Raw genomic sequence first — 21,264 nt, 5'->3', positions numbered from 1 at the left:
AACCCACGAGTATGATATGTTCATATCTGCACAAGTTCCTTTCAACACTACACTCATTTCGCTGTCAACTCACTCACTGCACTGGAACTACGTTCCTTTCAACACTACACTCATTTCGCTGTCAACTCACTCACTGCACTGGAACTACGACACATTTCACTGATTCTATCCTAATTTCACTAACACTTCAAAAACATTTCACTGTTCAAATACTTTGAACTGCCACTATAAACTATAAAGCTTCACTGACAGGAACACGTTTCACACTTCACTGACACAACACACTTCACTGGCACAACATAATTCTTCACTGATACAACACTTCAATAACAAAATATCAATTACACCCTTTAAATACTGTGTATAATTACCGTCTATTAGTAAAGTCCTTAAGCCTATTTTTAAATACATTTTTGGTTGTTGTTAAAGCCTTTAGTAAGTCTGCAGGTAAAGCATTCCAGTGCCTGATAGTGCGATTGAGAAAAGAAAACTTTCCAGTGTCCGTCCTCTGTCTTCTTTCCCTCAATTTATATGAGTGGTCGTTCCTTGAAGGGTAATTTGGCGGCTGCAACCATCGTCTCCTTCTAACAAGTCTCCCCTGTCTGCAGTTCCTTTTACATTGTCGTCTTCTTCTGTAGACTTCCGCTCATGGTCTTGTCCAGTCCATCACAATGGGATCCTTTGATGAACTCGCAATTATATCCAGTATTTCGCTAATAATTTTTTCTCCCATTAATTGTTTTCCAAGATTATTTAGATGAAGACTGTGTCTAGTAAATTTATTCCTGTCCAGATTTACGTCAATTATTCTCACATTTCTGAAGATTTCCATACTTTCTTTTTAATCTGTCGTTAAATGAATTGACTTCTTCATTAACACAGGACGAGGCCAGCAGATCATATCTATGAGGGGCACCAATAAAGAGGACATTCGTGTGGCTGCACTTACTTGCTAGTGATGTCAGGTTTCTGATAGCATGCGCAGCATTGTTTTTACTAATATAATTTGCACCACCCCACACTACCACAAAGTCATTTCCTGTTAAATGTTTAATGTCTGATTTTGCACTTTCTACAATGTGCTTTGTTCCGGCATTGGGTTTCACATAGCCAATCACACTGATTGGAATTTTACTGCAATGCTTTATGTTCGCTGAACAACCTCTGACATGACTATCACCAATAACTATAATATTGTGCTTCTTTGTTGCTGGTAGGGTTACACTTCTTTGTCCACTTTTCCCGCCATGTTGTTTCTCTTTATGGAATATGTTGTCATTCATTTGATCACTTTGAAGCAATTCATAACGATTCATAATCACTGGGATGGGTTGAGGTGTGGCGTAATTATAATCATTTATATTCTTTGATTTAGTCCCATTTTTATATACTACTTTAGTCCAGTCAGTCACTGCCAAGGAACTTCCTTCTCTCTCTCGGCACTGAAATTAGGCCTACAGATTTGATCTTTCTCTAATAAAATTATTTAATAACTAAACACAATACATGAAAATATTGCCAACATTTTTTCTTACTGTTAAAAAAATATTATTATTCTTCATGAACTATATTCTCATAAGATGATTTGTGGAAGGCAGAAGCACCCACAGTCATATTTTCATCTCAGTAGGGGCAATACATTTCCAGCGGCACTAATTTTTCAAAAACATTAGGTGGGCGTACAAGAGTTTAGCATTTGGTTTAACCGTGGCTCACTGACATTGTAATTTTTTACGATAGCAGTGATGGGCTCAAACACTTGAGTTACAAGTTCACAATAAAATTTGGCAATTATGAAGTAAACATTGGCCAGGTCATCCTCCAGCAATAGATGTCCAGGGCACATAGGTACATTACCATATACGTTATGTTTTAGTGGCGGCTTGTGACTTCTAAACCAAGTGGTGCACAACAGTCCATCATCTAACGAAAAAAGGTTCACAAAAATGCATGTGGCATTCTAATGTCAATTAATATATCGTTACTTAGCGAAAGGATAAAGCAAACATTTAAATGACAAAATAATAATATAGCCTATCTTAACAAATTCACATAGAAGTCGGCCTGTATAGCGCAGTCGGTATACCGCTGGCCTTCTGTGCTCGAGGTTGTGGGTTCAATCCCGGCATAGGTCGATGGCATTTAGGTGTGCTTAAATGCGACAGGCTCATATCAGTAGATTTACTAGCATGTAAAAGAACTCCTGTGGGACAAAATTCCGGCACACCAGCGATGCTGATATAACCTCAGCAGTTGCGAGCATCGTTAAATAAACCATATATATCTTTTTATCGATAGAGACGATAGTGGCCAGTACATGGTAGGGCAGATGCATGCCATGTTGGATGGATACACCTCAGCAAAACACAAGACTTACAGTATGTCGATAACCATGTCCATTTTGTATTACCTCATTTATTTCATCTCTTCTCGTCTTCATCTGCCAAATAGTGTTTATTCATTAATTTTTATTTTTTGCTTGTCATCAACTATTTCATGATTCCCAAATTTCTGAAGATGGGAAATTAATTAAACACATAGCCTATACTTTAACTGTAAGTAATTTATTTGAAGAAAGTAACCACATACAGCTTGAACAAAATTGAAATAAATAAAATTAAATCACGAATATCTTCAATTAACACACTAACGTTGTTGTTGTTTTCTAATGCCAGGCATTTGACAATAAAGTCATTTGACCTCTTGCACTCCAATATTTTTCAAAGATATTATCGTGCCCAGCCACTGAAGCACAGATTTTGAGATGTTCCGAATCCATTTCTTGATTTGAGTTGCACAATGGGCAGTTAGGAGACTGATATATTCCAATTCTATGCAGATGCTTGGCCAAACAGTCATGGTCTGTTGCCAATCTAAATGCAGCTACAGACGATTTGCGTGGTAAATCGGGAATCAACTGTGGATTATGATGCAGAGAGTTCCATTTTTTCCCTTGAGATTGTGTTATCAAATTTTGTTTGTTGAAGTCTAAGTATGTAGATTTAATCAATCTTTTTACAGAGGAATACGTAGATTTAGTAACAGGTCTGTAAGTAGCAGTGCTGCCCTTCTTTGCTAAAGCATCCACATTCACACTAACGTACTCAAGAGGTACAGAGCAATAAAAGAACTACCTATCTAATATTTTTTTTTATTTCAGTCTCTGTGATCATAGTCGGATTTTTTAAAATTATGTATTTATGTAACACATCAAACATTATTCTTCTGTTTCATTGTCCAGTGTTCGAAAACAAAAGATTTATTTTGGTCGGACATTTACATTTTTGTAATATAATATATGACAAACCACTATTCAATTTGTTCACAAAAATGTGCTGCTATAAAGAGTTTTGTAATTTTATATGTAATATATTTAAGAACTTGTAAATAATTCAAATTATTGTAGTACATATAATTGTTAATTGTAAATAGCAAGACTGGGTAACCCACGTCAATGTAAGTCTATATGTAATATATTTAAGAACTTGTAAAACAATTCAAAATATTGTAGTATATATGTGTTAATTTTAAGTAGCAAGACTGGGTTACCCACGTCAATGTAATTTTATATGTAATTAATTTAAGGACCTGTAAATAATTCAAATTATTGTATTAGATATGTGTTAATTTTAAGTAGCAAGACTGGGTTATCCACGTCAAATGAATTTTCATTATAATAATATAATATAAACTCAGGCTATAACTATAACCCTAATGTACTTTCGGGTAAAATAGGGTTCAAGAAAATGTATATTCAAATAAATAAATATTCTCTTGTTTGAAAAAAAATTGAGAATGTAAGTTACAATTTTATTATCCCATTGCAAACTGCTATTACACACTACTTTGTAAAGTGATCTTACCTAATAGGCCTTGTATGTTTGAGTCATTCCCGATTAAGAGCAAAAAAAACGAAACTGAAAGAACTAAATTGCTATTGTATACTGGTACGCAAAATCAATACTGAACCTTAAGTAACCATACATGTTTCTTTCCCTCTTGCATACAAACAAACATTACGTGCAGTTATGTGTTAGGCATTTGATTTCACTAGTATTCATAATCATTTACAGTACATACAAAAAATAAATAAACAGTAAAAATAAGTAAAACAGTTATTCAAAATAACATAAATAAACACTTAAAATATTTAATCCAGTCAGGTAATGCCACTTATTCACCCAATAGTTTTGTCCCAGAAATGACTAGTTCTATTTTTCTCCCTCACTTCTTTAAACTGTTAATAGACCATTAACCTAGTCAGAAGAGTAAAATACGGTAAGGTTGTCCTGATTTATTACATTGCATTGATTTCCTAATCTTGAGCATGAACTTTAATCCTATCCTACTCTGGACTAGAAAGCTGATATATATCTCTGACCTTACCAATTCTGTAACAAGGAGAGACAATAGCAATGGAATGACATACTGCGTAACATTTTCAAGGTAATGATATTTATATATTAAAGACATTCCATAACTAACATTTTGGGGACCATCTTCAAAAAAACATAGAAGCATTCTCGTCTCCTTTGAACCGAACTTGTTTCAAGGACTCTTAATATTGATGTATCTAAATATCATGGTAAGAGGGTTTTCTCTTGAAGGTCTGTTCTTTCTTAGAAGAAAAATCATTTTATTGTTTTATTTCCCTCCCGCTCCACATCTCATACTTCAGTTCGCTTTTTGTAGACTAGAATTTTTGAGAGAACAAGCGAAAACCCTCAAATCTTTAGTTAAGAGTGAGGAGAACATATGTCCTATACTTGTTTTTTTTTTAAAGATGGGACATGACAGGAGCGCTGCGATCGGAAAAACAACTGAATGTCACATAGTGTGGTAGGCCTGTTGCTATGGTAACAACAGTTGAGCTGCCAAACTTACAGGTCCCACATGGCGAATGCTTAATAGCTTTCTTGGCGACATTTATTGTGCACACAATGTTAGCACTGGTATGTTTCATCTGTGATTCTCTGGCGATTTTTGTATTGTTTTCTTACCTTCGCGTCAATTTATTGTCAATGAATGTTCTAATGTCAACCATCTTAACGACAATTGCTAGCTTCCATCAGCTGGCAACGTGGTAGTCCATATTGGCAACATGGCACTGCAATTCCAAGCTCAGCCACTTAATTATCATGTCCCATCTTTAAAAAAAACAAGTATACCTGCACATGCACAGTCTGCTCATTTCTTTAGTTAACATGAATTTGTGCAACAGTGAAACTTGTACAAATCATAGTGTACATGACAGATTTGAACCGAATATTAGCTCGAAAATATATGGTGATAATGCAAGAATTAGCAAAAGCGAAGCAGTATGACAAGCTGCTTGAGGAGGACACATATACAACACTATATGAAATTATTACATTTATAATAAAAGTTCCATCACAGATTCAACACTTTTACCAGTTTGTTTTATTAAACTGACTTGATTACCAAGCAAATAATGATTTAATGAGCTTTCTTGCAATTCTGTTATATGATACAGCAGTCAATATTACAAAAAAATTTGTAACCAAAATAAATCGCATATTGTTCATATTGAGCTTTCTTGCAATTCTGTTATATGATGCAGCAGTCAATATTACAAAAAAATTTGTAACAAAATAAATCACATATTGTTCATATTCATTTTATTATAATTTTGCACAGTTCTGTTTACATTTTCTTTACTGTTCTCCATTATTTTTCACATCAGTGTGAAGCTTTGCTCTTTTCCCCTGTACTTCCAAATCCTCTTGATCATTGTCTGCCAATGTATCTTCCAATGGAGACATATCCTCAAAGAAATTCAATATAGATGGTTTGTTTGAATTCTGAAATAAAAAAAAAAGCTGTCAATACATAATGGAATAAACAAATATATTTTAGATGAGATGCTGTGTAATAAGTCAATAAAGTCTTTCATCTGTAACATTAAAAGAATTATTCATTTTCAAATGCTTCTTTTCGTTTGTCCATCTGTCTATCCTACCATGCAACCTTTCTTTTCATCCAGCCATGCTTGCTTTCATTCAAGCAGTTAATGCTTGAGGAGAAAGAAGAATAACTTTTTATATCTCTCACCATCTAACCCAGTGGTATTCAATCTATGGTACGTATACTCCCGGGATTGGATACACATCCCACTGACTGCATACGTAAAAATGCTGACCAGGGGCGGCTCGTCCATAAGAGCTGCGGAGCTGCAGCACTCCTGCTTTGACAGGAAAATAAAAATAATATTTATTTTAATTTTTAGAAGAATTGTTACAGCTTTTATTGGTAAATTGCTTTATATTTCATCTGGCAGGGAATATGTACTATTATCTTATGCATAATCTTTTTGCACGTCGACTGTATTGGAAATGACACTGCATTCAAAGTCGTCCTGGGATCTGCAGGGTGGTCAGCTCATAGAGAGTGTGTCTTGCTTGGTCAGGGGGTAGAGAGGTGAAGGGAAGCAGAGGAAAACTGCCGCTGTTTAAAACCCATATCTCGCTACAGTGGCCTCCAGAGCCAGGCTACAAGGGATCTTTCCTCTCCTCCCACACCGCTATTGTAATGCTGCGTCAAATGGATTCTCTATTCCCTTGAAACTTAATGACAAAATTTTTCTTTTCTCTTCACATACTTATTGTTGTAGAATCGTATTGAGTTAATATAACGAAATTAATATAATTAATATTCTCTTTTGCCTTATTATTACGTATATATCCAGCCTCCAGCAATGATTGCATGAGTAGAATCCTTTTGATATAGCACGTAAAATACGAAAGAGACTTCTTTTCCAGTTTTAGAAAATTGTTGCTTTGGTGTGATGTCTTAATACCGTAACTTAACCAGTGCAAATTTGTAAGCATGAGTGTGTGTGAATTACAGAATATTAATTTTATTTTTCTCAACTTTCCCTTGCGGAGAATATTGATGTAATGAAGTGAAATTAAAGGGTTGTCCGTTACCCGACTTAAATCTTACTTAAGCTTCATCCAGCCGAAATAGTGCATATATGTAAGGAGGTATAACAATGAAATTTACGCTAAGCATTTGTGGTTACGTGGATGTGAAAAAAAAAAAAAAATCTGTATTTTGTTTTCCTTGCCTCCTCTTCGGTGGTGATGCTGCATGGACTAGGAGTGGTGTGACAGATTTAGGACATTTGTCCCTAAAAAGCAAAATGCACGAATCTTCGCAGTCTCACCTGAAAAATGTTGTTTCATTGGCTGTGTTACGCAACTCATACTGCTGTGCAATTAAGTGAAACAAACAGAACATTCTCAAACATAATCAAGAAGTGAGAAAAAATCGTGAAATTATTTTAAAAAATATTGATTGTATCAAATTTTGTGGCCAATATGAACTTCCCCTTAGGAGACATGATGAAAAAACGATTCGAAGAACCCTGATGTGTTTCGTGGGTTGCTACAGTTCGTGAGTAATCTAAACGAGCCTCTCAAAAATCATTTGGAACATGCCACTGTTTAAGGTTATTCTAAGACAATTCACAATGAACTGGTAGATTGTAAGTTGAGTGTCTGCCGATCTGAAATTCAGACTGAAATCGATGGTATTAGTTTTTCTTAGGGATTAGCAAATGGTCCCACAGACATCTCCCAACTAAGTCAGGAAGTTTTGGTTTTTCGATATGTAGTCCATTTATTTTTGTCCTATACTTATTAGTAATGGTATCAAGAAGTGAAATTTGTATGTACCGAAATCTACTGCAGCTCTCCCAATCCACAAGTTCACGACCCGCCACTGATGCTGACATATTTATTTTATTATACTTCTTGATAATAATTATTGCAGTTTACATATCGATGGTGTTTGGGTGAAAGATAAGTCATAAAAATGAGTTTTGAGATAAGTGAAAATTAAACTTCAGACTCTGGCTGGGGACACCAGCGAATAGGGATTATAAAGAATGGACACTTCGCGTCGGTACCTTGGATGTAGCCGGACCGATTTCAATGACCTTCAAGCCAGCTAGAGTGTCAGATTCTGCTTTCTCCCTAGAGTTGGCGCTGACATCACACCAGCTAGCAGTCGACACAGCGGAAATATAATACATATAATTAATACATCTAGGTACATTATGTACTCAAATAAAATAAATTGGATCCATAAAATAATAAATCCTCCATTAACTGTAATGTCTAGACTCTAGAGTTCCTTTACAATGAGAGTTCAGACGTTGACCCCTACAACAATTAAAATATGTAATGATTTGATAGCGCTGAAAATGGAAAAACAAAACTCTTACGAGAAGTAAAACCATATACCTATATTATATTATATATAAATATTAAACGAATTCGATACTTAATTTTATAATGCATTGTATTATTTTATAATATAATTTATGATATCTGAAATATAAAATATTATTATTACAACTAGTTTGTCACTGAGCAATAAGGAAAAGCTTTTAACTTGAATTTATTTGAAGCAAAGCGTTACTGGATTATGCAATAAGGTAGGCGATGTTTGGATCCTGTGCCTTAATTCTATTCTCAATTATTATCTTAGCGTATGCTCGATTACACTACCTCTAGCGCTTGAAAGTGGAACTAGCCGCTGGCGCACAGAGAAACAAAACACTGGAAAATTCGCTCAGTGTCCATTCTTTATAATCCCTATTCGCTGGGGACACTGGTTGAGAAGAAACTGCCTTCTGAAGGATGTACTGGAAGGAATGGTGAACGGGAGAAGAGTTTGGGGCTGAAGAAGATATCAGACGATAGACGACATTAAGATATATGGGTCATATGAAGAGACAAAGAAGAAGGGAGACAATAAGAAAGACTTGAGAATGCTGGGTTTGCAGTGAAAGACCTTCCCTTGGGCAGAACATTATGAATGAATGGATTAATGATATAAAACACGACCTACAGCAAGGGACACAAGAGTGCAGGTCTGAAGTTCAACTGGTTTCCCGCTATGCTCTACATCCCTCGCCTGGCAACGTTGTCATGTTATGCACTCAATAAAGGGAACTGATTTGTCTGGCACATTCGGATTTTTTTTGCATTACTTTAAATTGAGCATCACCCATTCGGCCTATTACCTCTGCCCACATGGCTGGATTACATCCAGAATTCTGGTTAGAGAATTCTAGATGGATTTCCATACAGACTAATGACATTATGAATTACACTAAGATCAAAATAAAAAAAGTCATGGTAATATTATTGATTGCAAGGCCTCTAATTGCGGTAATATTGAAGGCATAAATAAAATGGGTGATGCAAAGCTTATTTTGTCTTTTTTCCTTCCAAAGGAAATCCAATTAAAAATATATCCTCCTCAGAGCTACCCTTTTTATTTCCAGGTTTAGTTCAGAACACTACAAGAAAGTAATGTGCTCGATCTATAGTGGAACACAGACTTCTGAAGTGTTCAAGGTCGTACATAGTTTCGGTCGCTTACCCACCCTCTTCACGAACTTTTCCCTTTGCAAGTTACACTGCAAAAAATAATCTCGTCAGTCTCCTTGTGTTCATGTCGTCCATTCATTCTTGATCGTCTCAGTTCCTTTTAGGCCTATAGGTCGTTTATAATTTACTAGTGAGCGTCTCGTCAATTGTGAAAGAAGGTTTATGAAATAGTGTTGTAGTAACACGAGATAATCAGGAGAAAGTAACTGATAAGACGATCAGGAGTGATTAAATGATTGGGGCGAAAGTGACAAGAGATGATAAAAAAAAGATTTAAGACAATGGGAAGGAAAATAAAATCCGGAACTATTAGGGTAGAACGACTGACGAGACGGTGTGAAATAACAGATAGCTGAGAACATTTTAATAGGGACATAGCTGAAAGGACAATCAGAACTGAATTAATTTGATCAGAAAAAAATTACTGAAGAAACAACTGTAAGTGAAATGAAGGGAAGAAAAAAAAAAGATTGACGAGATTAATAATAGGCCTAGTAAACTGATTGAAGGGACGATCAAGAGGAAAAGTAGATGATGGACGAGACTATGAAACGGAAAATGAATCATGAGATGGTTAGGAGAACGGAAAGGTGGGCGTGGATCATTTTGTAGGGACTCAATCGCGTCACTACAAACATTTCTTAAAATGTTTAAACTAACACCAAAAGCTGTTGCCATAACTCTGAGTTTTATTGGAAGAAATAGCTGATGACTCACTGCTAGAAAGATATTAAAAATATTTGTAAACATAAAAAATGATCTATTTAGTCTGCCTACGCATATTTAGACTGTGAAGCATACTCGAACAATAATAGTATTTATTAAACACAAGTTATAGAACTTTCAGACTTCTTTTTATTTGTTCTGGACACCTGGCTTAGGATCTCGCAGAGTGACTGTGATTATGGAACATTGGTGGAATGACAATGATGAGGGGAAATGGGAGAACTCCGATAAAAAACCCTCGCGCCCACTTTGTTCACCATCCAGACGGGGATCGAACTCGGGTCGCCACGGTGCAAGGCAGAGAGACTAATCACTCGGCCACAAGTTATTGAATGCTTGAAAAAGTGTCTACATATATAAAATGAATAACACAGCTTAAGTTTAGACAACTCTCAGCTATACACATAACACAGAAGAGCACAGCACAAGCTTAGACAAGATACTGAATTTCGGTTTTGTCTTTGCAGTGTAGGAAGTTCAGATTTTTACAGTAGAACAGGTCCCCTTCCCATTAGGGTGGTAGGAGGGTGAGTAAGTTTGCAGTAAGAAGAAGGGAAAGTGTGTGACCTTGGCAACCATAAATGCTTGTGGACGACTATAGCAGTAAATAACCACACTATTACCTGTTATTGTCAGCTTTTTTGAACACGATTTTCAGTTTAGTTCAGAATTTTAACTTTTATATCCATTACCAATTAGGCTATATCCAGCATTCGATTTTCATTTTCCCCTCTCACATAAAATCAAAACAGGATTTACTTACAAACACTATTTCTTTAAATAATTAATTCTATCAAATGCTATTTCCAAAAAATGTTTGCTATAAATACAAACAATTAATTTCACCACCTCTAATAATGACACAAGTCTTAAATTTTATTACTTCAAGGAATATAAAGCACAATAAAGTCCTTTGATTTGTTACAGTATTTGAGAAAATTACCTGCAATAATGTCGTTTCCGTACTCATCAAGTTATCATTACTGAGACTAGCCTTATTGAGAACATTCAGTTTGTTTTGAATTAATGGCCATATATAATCGTCTGCTGTTCTTTTTGCCACCAAATACTGAATAAGAACACAGTCATCCTGACCAATTCGGTGTGCTCGATCTTCTGCTTGAGTAAGGATCTGATTACAAAGAAACATACAGTCAATTTATTTGCAGAGAACAAATACTACGGTATAACAGCAAGGAACCACATATATTTCCCAAATGGGACAAGTATCTACAATCTACAAAATTTCATGTCTTAAAAAAATGATTAAAAATCTACTATATAACGTTAGTATTATCATCACTTTTATTATTATTATTACTAGCCGTACCCGTGCGCTCCGCTGCACCCGTTAGAAATAAATATAAAGTAATTACATAATTAAAATAGGACATTTGATCCAGGGAACATTCGTGTTTGATAAAAGGATAAATCGTTCAATATGTTACTTAATTTAAATTGTATTTTAATAATTAAAATGCGATCATTTTGGTCCAGAGACACTCATTTGGTGCAATGACAATTCCTTTAACATGTTTCTTAATTTTTATTACATGCAATCATAGTTTAATGAAGATTGACATAATTTAGATTTAATGTGTATATTTTATTTTACTTGTTATAGGTTTCCATTGAATTATGGTAATAACTTAATTTTAACCCTTGTTTTCTACGTATTCAGTAAATGGCGCTTGGCCCACTATGGTTCTGAACCCTTCAAATAACTTAAATTATATTATATAATATTACATATTATATTATATTATATTATATTATATTATATTATATTATATTATATTATATTATATCAGAAGTTACTGTAATAACATTATAGCATTATGTCCATCTAGAGAAACTACACTTTCCAATGGTGAAATAATAATTAATTATACAAATCGGTTAATTTAGCTTCCGATATTACTTCATACAAACACAGAAACATTCTCTGTAGACTATCTTTCATAGCTTTCGATTGTTGCTGTCCAATGCCCCTTATAGACGAAGTCATTTGTTTTTTTAATTCATTATACGGCCTTAGATGGCAGTTATTTTAATTTTAAAACTCATTTATCTCATTAAATATCAGTCCTATCAAAATTTTTCAAGGAATAAATCTTATCGGAAATTATTTTTAAAGAAACTTTTGTTATGTAATATTTTTCACAAAAATCAATAATAAGCGAGATATTTCGATTTATTTAATTCAGGCCCCCTTATAACCCCCCCTTTTAAATAATGTATTTTGAATGCCATATAGTCTAAAATCTAAGTTACAACGAACTTCATTTATATTCCAATTTTCATCGAAATCCGTTCAGCCATTATCGCGTGAAAAGGTAACAAACATACAGACAGACAGACAGACATACAAACAAAAATTTCAAAAAAGCGATTTTCGGTTTCAGGGTGGTTAATTATATATGTTAGGACCAATTATTTTTGGAAAATCGAAAATTACCAGAAAAATTTCGGCTACAGATTTATTATTAGTATAGATTATTATTATTATTATTATTATTATTATTATTATTATTATTATTATTAGAGAGAAAGAGAGAGCGTTAATTTAAATTAATTAATTAATTAGTTTTTAATATGTAATATACAATATTTATTTTAAAAAAGTCACAATATTTATACATGTGCATGAATAAAGCATTCCATGCAGACTTGTTTTGAATATGTGTGCAAAATTTCATAATTTTAGGTGTAGTCATTTAGGAGGTATTTTATTTCTAGTTAAAATGTAATAATAATAATAATAATAATAATAATAATAATAATAATAATAATAATAATAGACCACCTCTGTGGTGTAGGGGTCAGCAGAGAGCCCAGGTTCGATTCCCAATCGGGTTGAATTTCCTGGTTGAGGTTTTTCAGGGTTTTCCCTCAACCGTAAGGCAAATGCCAGGGAATCGAGCCATAACATCCCTGAATATCACCGGCTTCATTCAACATCGAAATCATATTTATAACAAATCAATAATACGTATACATCTAGTTCACAACAATAGGACCAGTACTCAACAATAGTACACATGACCAAAGATGTTAAAGTGAGTATAAATAACAGCGGGGGGGGGGGGGAATAAAATTAATAATAATAATAATAATAATAATAATAATAATAATGGCCTCGTACAGATTCAATGCTGAATTTTCAGCCCATGTTTTCTCTGGACAGCCCAAACATCTCTTCCGATGTAGACGACAATGAAGCATGGTTTTTTTATGAATTTAAATACTATTATAGTCACAATCATGCCATGGTATGAAAGAAAAATTTCACAACCTCGAGCGGGAATCGAACCTGCGACTTCCTGTTTTCCGGTCAGGCGCTCTACCACTGAGCTATCGAGTTCGTCTCATGCCAAAGGCTTGGAATTATCCTTTCATACTGGCGACTCTGTTACAGAGTACTGTCCATAGCGTCTGATCTAGTCAGCACTGCTTATGGGTTGAAAGAAACTTTACAAATGTAATCTTCGACTTACGATGTTTGGTGACGTATATTCTATGTAGATGCATATGTTGCATATTCATGGCTAAGAAGTGATACCTCGTATCTACAAAAATGATCATTTAGTTTAACTATACTATTATTTACATTAACTACATTACGTTTAAAAAATGGACAGTTAACTAATATTCTGTCGAATAGAAGATCTTGCAAAGTAGAAACATATATAAAAATGTTGTCTAGTTTGAGAAAAATTAATTTTTGTAACAGTTGTTTGAATCACCTGAAAAATTTACAGAAATGAGGTATCACTTCTTAGACATCGATATCATTTTTCCAATGGAACTGGTAATTATTTATAAAATGTATAATAGTTGTAATCAGTAGCGGCCCGCGGTTACAAAGATTGGCAGTTCTGCATGAAAAATAGTGTATTTAGCAAAGGCATGCTGTTTATTGCATCTAAATCGGATAACGCGTGTAATTACAGCCCCTTCTCGAAGATGACTGTGCACCCGAAATTCTACTCCAACCATCCGTGCGCTACACCTCTCCCACCTAATACAACTAGTCACGTAGTAATTATACATAAATAAAATAAATTATTAATATAAAGATTATTGATCAATAAAGGAATATATAATAGACCATGTGCCCCACATGCTTCTCTGGTTTTTTAAAGTCAAATTAACTAAATCCTTCACTCCGGTGTTTGTCCATGTATTTTCTCCTCTAAACAGAATACACGGGTGGGGGAGAAAGCGTTTTCATGAGCGCAGCAAAAAAACCAATCGTTTCCATTACACATTTCGGTATTAAAATGACTAATAGGCTACATGATTTCCTCGACTTTTTTGAGAAATTTCAATATTTAAATTTTGTATAGGACGTCCTAATTTTTTAAGTTAACATGCAATTTCTCTTTTAATTTCGAAAAGGGTTAGTTGATTAGATTTTCATTTCATTCATTTTTAATATAAAATATTTCCTTAGACACACTGACTAATCACATCACACCACCCACAGTACTATAATACACTGGAACTGTAATGATATACAATAGTCCAGAAGCCTAGAACGCAGGTCATAAAGAGATGAGGGTGTTGACGGTTCTTTTGTATATTTGGAGAGAGCTGCTTCGGTTGCAGCTCTAATGCAGTCTTTATGGGACGGTGAAGAAAACCAGTTTTCTGCTGCCCACTACCCTATGTTAAGCTTCAGGAACTGCCGATCACAGATCAGAAAAGTACACTACAGCTAAAATTCTCGAGCAGTTCAAGGTTCCTACAGACAGTAAAATCTCGAATCGAAAGAGAATGAATTGGAAAAATAAATTAAAAAATAAACTAGATTACATAAAAGCACGTTTTTTCATTTTTAATTTTTTTCAGGTCCATTTAAATGGCGGTTCTGCAGCTCTGCAGTTCTTATTGTAGAGCCGCCCCTGGTTGTAATTGAAGTTCCTGCATGACTTCTTTATTTCTTTTATGGTCCCAGCAAGTGCATCCTATCATTGCTCTAATAAGTTCATTGTATTTGATGTAATTCAATTTACCTGATTATTTTTCACTGTTCATGCTCACTTCCATACAGGTCTTGCTAATGTGTCACAGGCGCCGACTACGGGTATGCTCGGTCACTCAAGCAAACCCCAAAATTTGAGTGGGTATGCACAGTATACCTCATTGAAAATTGTAGTATTATTTTTTCTTTACGTTACTATTCTGTAAAAAAAAAAAAAAAAATGTAAACATTTTCATCATACCCAACCGGCACTATAAAGTGTTTGCTTCTTGACCGTAATTAAAATCGACTCACTCATCGCATTGATGGGTGGCTGGCTTTTGTAATACACCGCAGTAAAAAGGTTATCTTAAAACAAACGGCTAATTGAATTCGTAGGAATTAAAATCCACGTTGACATATAAGTGAAGTGACCGTTTTCTAAATAGTCCGAATATTAAGGGAATGCTGCTTGTTAAGTCAATAATGTAAATTGAAGGCAGTAACCTTCAATTACTGTATTAAATAACTAGAAATGAAGCCGGTTGGGTACAATACGATGAAAATGTTTATACTACGAATTTAATTGGCGGTTTCTTTTAGAATAACCTTTTGACACAACCACATACGTTACCAGTGAGCCGACATATCTGCTGCGAAGTGTGTCCCATCCCTTCTAACTAAAACATTCAGTAAATGGACAGTACTTCAGGGGCGGCTTTTTATTAAGGGGCACATGGGCACGTGCCCTCCCAGTGATTTTTATTATCGTATTATGACTATATTATAATACAATTTAATTGCATTATGAAATAATAACTTAAAGAGTTTCACATTTTCATTGCTACTAATGTTTTCAGAATGTGTAGTAGTCTACGAAACCCAAGTTTTTTGAACAGATAATAAAATGGTCTCTCTCTTCTCGTGCCCAGCCATGGACGAGGAAGGGATGGGGTTGTGAGTTGTAGGAAGGCGGAGCTCTTTGCCTCAGACCGTGTGCTTTGGGCACTGTATTTGCCGTGCCCACCAAGCCTCTTTAGTTTAGGAACAGTCCAATTAGCTGCGTGCCATTTTTAGGGGTGTTGATACTTGCTGAATAGCAGACGACATTTTACAGCTAAACTTAACATGAAAAACGTTAAATGTAAGTTTACTAATTTAGAAGCTCGACTCATTGTATAAATCACGTATGTATGTATATATAGATATTCATTTGTCACAGTTATGTTGTTAATGCTCCCTGTAAACTTTTATGTTTCCATCGTATCCAAAAAAGAAAGTTTACATTACAATACATGAAGTTGGCAGTTCTAAAAAAGCTTTGTCACTGACAATAGAGAATCTTGGCGGGCGTCTTGCCGCCTTCAGTGCACACTACAGTTTTCAACTGAGTTTCACCAAGTCTAGTGCTGCGGTAGTAAGAAGGTAGGCAGTTGCGTGATCTGTGAGTACGAACGAGTGAGAATCAGCGCATTTCTGTGAATTACACTTAGAATTCCATTTAACTGTCCTCTGGGCGTAGCAGTGCTCTCAATTGAGAGAAAGATGGTACATTCTATTCCGAACTTCAACAATAGAGTTATAGAGGTTTTTTCTCGCAGAAAGAACCGAAAAATGGAGCTCATCTACAAGAATTAGAAAGGCTAGTGCACATAAATTGGTTTTATATGTTTTTAATTTTCAGGGTTCATCATTAAGATTGTGCCCCACTTGACAGAATGGCCTTCGGCCGCCACTGCAATACTTATAACAACTTGGCGAAGTTCTTTGTGCCTTAATTGGCAGCTCTTCAACAATCACGAAACACAACAGCCAGCGAGAGATTTTTTTCTTGTGAAATCATGTTGGATACAGTGTAACTTATACTGAATTTGAATTTCCAGACTTCAAAAATTGAAAGAAGTAGTCAGAAGTCAGAACGTCTACACCGCTACACGTTAGTTTGTGTTCTGTTTGACCTGTGTCACTTATGCTTGAAATTATATTATGTCTTCATGTCTTGCGTGTCAAAATCGTTAAAAGGGATAAGCATATAGTGAAATACAAAAGGACTTCGACTGATAATCGTGATGGTGATGGTGATATCGAATCGACAGCATGTAGCAGTAAAAGTGATCCATCTTCGGCAGCTTGTGACAATGAAATCCCTGTTACTATTTCTGGTAATTCCACGAAAAATGATACCGGTACTGAAAGTGGCAGCCGCAGGGGCAGGACTTATCAAAAACATTGCGTAAAAACATATACATGGATTCAGTATGACGAAAAAGATAACAGAGTTTATTGTTTTTTGTGTAGGTCTATGTGTGAAAACAAGAGATTGCCTCCAAAAATTGTTACTGCGAACAAGGATTCCTATAATGCATTCGTTAAATACGGCTTTAAGAACTGGTCTGTTGCTCTAAAACGATTCAAATCTCATGAAAAAAGTAATTTGCATATGTGTTCATTTAGTACAAATAATTCTATGAAAAAAGGAATAAATATTCTGTCATCAATTAGTCATTCTAAAGTAAAAGAAATGCAGGGTGCTACTATTTGTTTAAGGAAAATTTTTACTTCAATATTGTTCTTGGTTTGTCAAGGATTGGCTTTACGTGGTCATGTTGATGAGTCTTCTAATTTTGTCAATCTTCTGAAATTACGTTCCGAGGATGTACCCGAACTGAAACTATGGCTAATCAGACTACTTACAGATGGATGTCTCATGACATAATGAAATTATAACATTGATATGCATGTCTCTTCAGAGAATTTTGATTCAACAAATAAAATAATATCATTTATATGCATTAATGTTGGACGAGACGTCTGATATATCAATTAGAGAGCAGATGTCTGTTTGTTTTCGTACTTTGACCAAAATTTTGCTGTTCATGAGTTGTTTTGTGGTTTTTATGAGCTCCCATTAACTGATTCAGATACCCTGTTTAAATCTGTGAAGGATATATTATTAAGATATTCTATTTCTGTGAACAAATGTCGTGGGCAATGCTACGACAGCGCAAAAAACGTTAGTGGTTGTCTGCAAGGATTACAGTCACAGATAAAAGAAATTGAACCCAGTGCTATTTACATTCAATGCTGGCTCATTCTCTAAATTTAGTTGTTCAAGACTTATTTAATAACATTCCAGTATTAAAAGATATTCTGTCAATTCTCAAAGATTTGATTTCATTTATTCGTGGTCCACCCAAGAGGTTAGGAAAGTTCGGAAATCTGAAACAATTGCTTTCAGATTCTCATGACACTGAAGCAGGTCAAGGTTTAAGATTGTTCTGTCCAACGAGATGGTGCATGCGTGTTGTGTCTCTGTTGTGCATAGATAATAATTATGAAGTTCTTTTGCAATTTCTTAATGATATGCAAGATTGAATTAATCTACTTCATATGAATTGTATAGCTTAACGAAAATAAGTTTGTAAATTGAACTAATTTGATTGTATATGTTTGTATAGTTTGGCTGATGAATTGTATATGTTCTTAAAATGATTACTAGTCTGTGTAGCTCTACTGATGAATTGTATATAGACCTACTGTAAATTGAATGGTAATATGTATAGCTCAACTGATGAATTATTTATGATTATAAATTGAATTAATCTACTTGATATTAATTGCACAAATTTGTATAGCTTAATGAAAGTATGCTACTTTGTATTGTATATATTTGTATAGTTTTGGCCGATGAATTGTATATGCTTTAAATTGAATAGTAATCTATATAGCTCTACTGATAAATTGTTTGTGTTTGTAATTTGAAGTAGTTTGCATGATATGTATTATCAATTTCTGTATATCACAACTAGTTGAATTGTTTATGCCTTAAATTTAAGTAACTTGTTTTGTATTATACATATAGCTCAACTTATGAATGATCGTTTGCGTTTGTAAATTTAATAATCTGATTGGCTATGTATTGTATACTTTTAGTAGAGCCATCGATGAAGCTCAGTCGGCAGACTCGCTGGGCTGCTGATCCGGAGCTGCGTTTGGGCTTGGGTTGGATTCCCCTTTGGTCTTTGGTTTCTTCCGAGGTTTTCCCCAGCTGTGGGACTGAAGCCGGATGGTCTATGGCGAGTCCTTGGCATCAACCCCTTTGATTTGATTACCTGGTTGGGTTTTTCCGAGGTTTCCCCCACCAAAAGGCAAATGCCGGGTAATACTTTGGCGAATCCTCGGACCTCATCTCATCTCACTACATCTCGCCAAAAAAAAAAAAAAAAAAAAAAAAAAAAAAAAAAAAAAAAAAAAAAAAAAAAGTTGCACAAAATTGTAAAAATTGTAGAAAATTACTAAATTGTAAAACTATACAAATTTGTAAAAATTGTAATTGTAATATTGTAAAATGTTGACTTGTTCCACATCTTAAAGCTTCATTGCTCATGTAAGATCTATGGAATAAAATAAATGAATGAATGAATGAATGAAATGAATGATGAAAGAAATGATGCTGGTGCAAAAGCTAAAGGATTTCTAAAATATCTGCAAAAATTTGAAACTCTGTTTCATATCAAGATGCTAATTTCTGTATTCCAAAGAATAGAAAAACTTAATGCAGTACTTCAAGAAATTTCATTAAATTTCCGCCTTGCTCGTAATTCTGTAGATGCTGTTTTGTCTTCAATAGAAGGAGCCAGAAATACAGATACATTTTTATCACTTTGGGAACATGCTAAAGAAAAGTGTGATGCATTGCAATTAAGTCTCCCCACTGTTTCACGCCCTAGAAAACTGCCATTAAAATTAGGAGGTATTCGACAGATATTGGAGAAAAAATGGGAGTATAAGGGTACAGTACATCAGTTATTCATAGATTTCAAAAAGGCGTATGACTCGGTTAAGAGAGAAGTTTTATATGATATTCATATTGAATTTGGTATTCCCAAGAAACTAGTTCGATTAATTAAAATGTGTCTTAGTGAAACTTACAGCAGAGTTCGTATAGGCCAGTTTCTATCTGATGCTTTTCCAATTCACTGCGCACTAAAGCAAGGAGATGCATTGTCACCTCTACTTTTTTAACTTTGCTCTAGAATATCCCATTAGGAAAGTTCAGGATAACACAGAGGGTTTGGAATTGAACGGGTTACATCAGCTTCTTGTCTATGCAGATGGCGTGAATATGTTAGGAGAAAATCCACAACGATTAGGGAAAACGCGGAAATTCTACTTGAAGCAAGTAAAGCGATAGGGTTGGAAGTAAATCCCGAAAAGACTAAGTATATGATTATGTCTCGTGACCAGAATATTGTACGAAATGGAAATATAAAAATTGGAGATTTATCCTTCGAAGAGGTGGAAAAATTCAAATATCTTGGAGCAACAGTAACAAATATAAATGACACTCAGGAGGAAATTAAACGCAGAATAAATATGGGAAATGCCTGTTATTATTCGGTTGAGAAGCTTTTGTCATCTAGTCTGCTGTCAAAAAATCTGAAAGAATTTATAAAACAGTTATATTACCGGTTGTTCTATATGGTTGTGAAGCTTGGACTCTCACTTTGAGAGAGGAACAGAGATTAAGGGTGTTTGAGAATAAGGTGCTTAGGAAAATATTTGGGGCTAAGAGGGATGAAGTTACAGGAGAATGGAGAAAGTTACACAACGCATAGCTGCAAGCATTGTGTTCTTCACCTGACATAATTAGAAACATTAAATCCAGACACTTGAGATGGGCAGGGCATGTAGCACGTAAGGGTGAATTCAGAAATGCATATAGAGTGTTAGTTGGGAGGCCGGCGGGGAAAAAGACCTTTGGGGAGGCCGAGACGTAGATGGGAAGATAATATTAAAATGGATTTGAGGGAGGTGGGATATGATGGTAGAGACTGGATTAATCTTGTTCAGGATAGGGATCAATGGCGGGCTTATGTGAGGGCGGCAATGAACCTCCGGATTCCTTAAAAGCCAATAAGTAAGTAAGTGACAACCATAATTTATCAGATATTCAAGTAAAGTTGCGAATTTTATATTTTGAGGTACCGGTAGTGGATCAAACAGTAAGCAGCTTTAAAAACAGATTTCCGCCCGAAACAATGTCACACCTTGTCAAAATAGAACAGTTTTTATTAGGCAAAGAAGATAGTAGGTACGTTACTTCTTTTTACGGTGACGATTTCGACTGTGTAAGACTGAATCTTCATA

General features: G+C 34.8%; 1 protein-coding gene across 31 annotated transcripts in view; it reads right to left on the bottom strand.

The window, feature by feature from the left end:
* Positions 1-21,264, bottom strand: part of LOC138692141 (SWI/SNF-related matrix-associated actin-dependent regulator of chromatin subfamily A-like protein 1) — a 144,905-nt gene that overhangs the window by 69,433 nt on the left and 54,208 nt on the right. For 15 of the 31 annotated variants that reach the window (XM_069815150.1, XM_069815146.1, XM_069815161.1 and 12 more), the window contains 3 exons: positions 11,092-11,280; positions 6,073-6,205; positions 5,439-5,822 (listed from right to left, as the gene is read on the bottom strand). In XM_069815150.1, the coding sequence (XP_069671251.1) occupies positions 5,788-5,822; positions 6,073-6,205; positions 11,092-11,280 (357 nt within the window). In that variant the 3' untranslated portion in view covers positions 5,439-5,787. Of the gene's footprint in view, positions 1-5,438; positions 5,823-6,072; positions 6,206-11,091; positions 11,281-15,166; positions 15,336-21,264 lie in introns of those variants that run through there. The other 16 variants (XM_069815148.1, XM_069815142.1, XM_069815152.1 and 13 more) reach the window with 10 other exon arrangements.

The sequence above is a fragment of the Periplaneta americana genome, chromosome 16 (assembly GCF_040183065.1).
Source record: "Periplaneta americana isolate PAMFEO1 chromosome 16, P.americana_PAMFEO1_priV1, whole genome shotgun sequence".
In the NCBI taxonomy this organism is placed as follows: domain Eukaryota; kingdom Metazoa; phylum Arthropoda; class Insecta; order Blattodea; family Blattidae; genus Periplaneta; species Periplaneta americana.
This window is presented reverse-complemented; position numbering and strand designations above follow the sequence as displayed.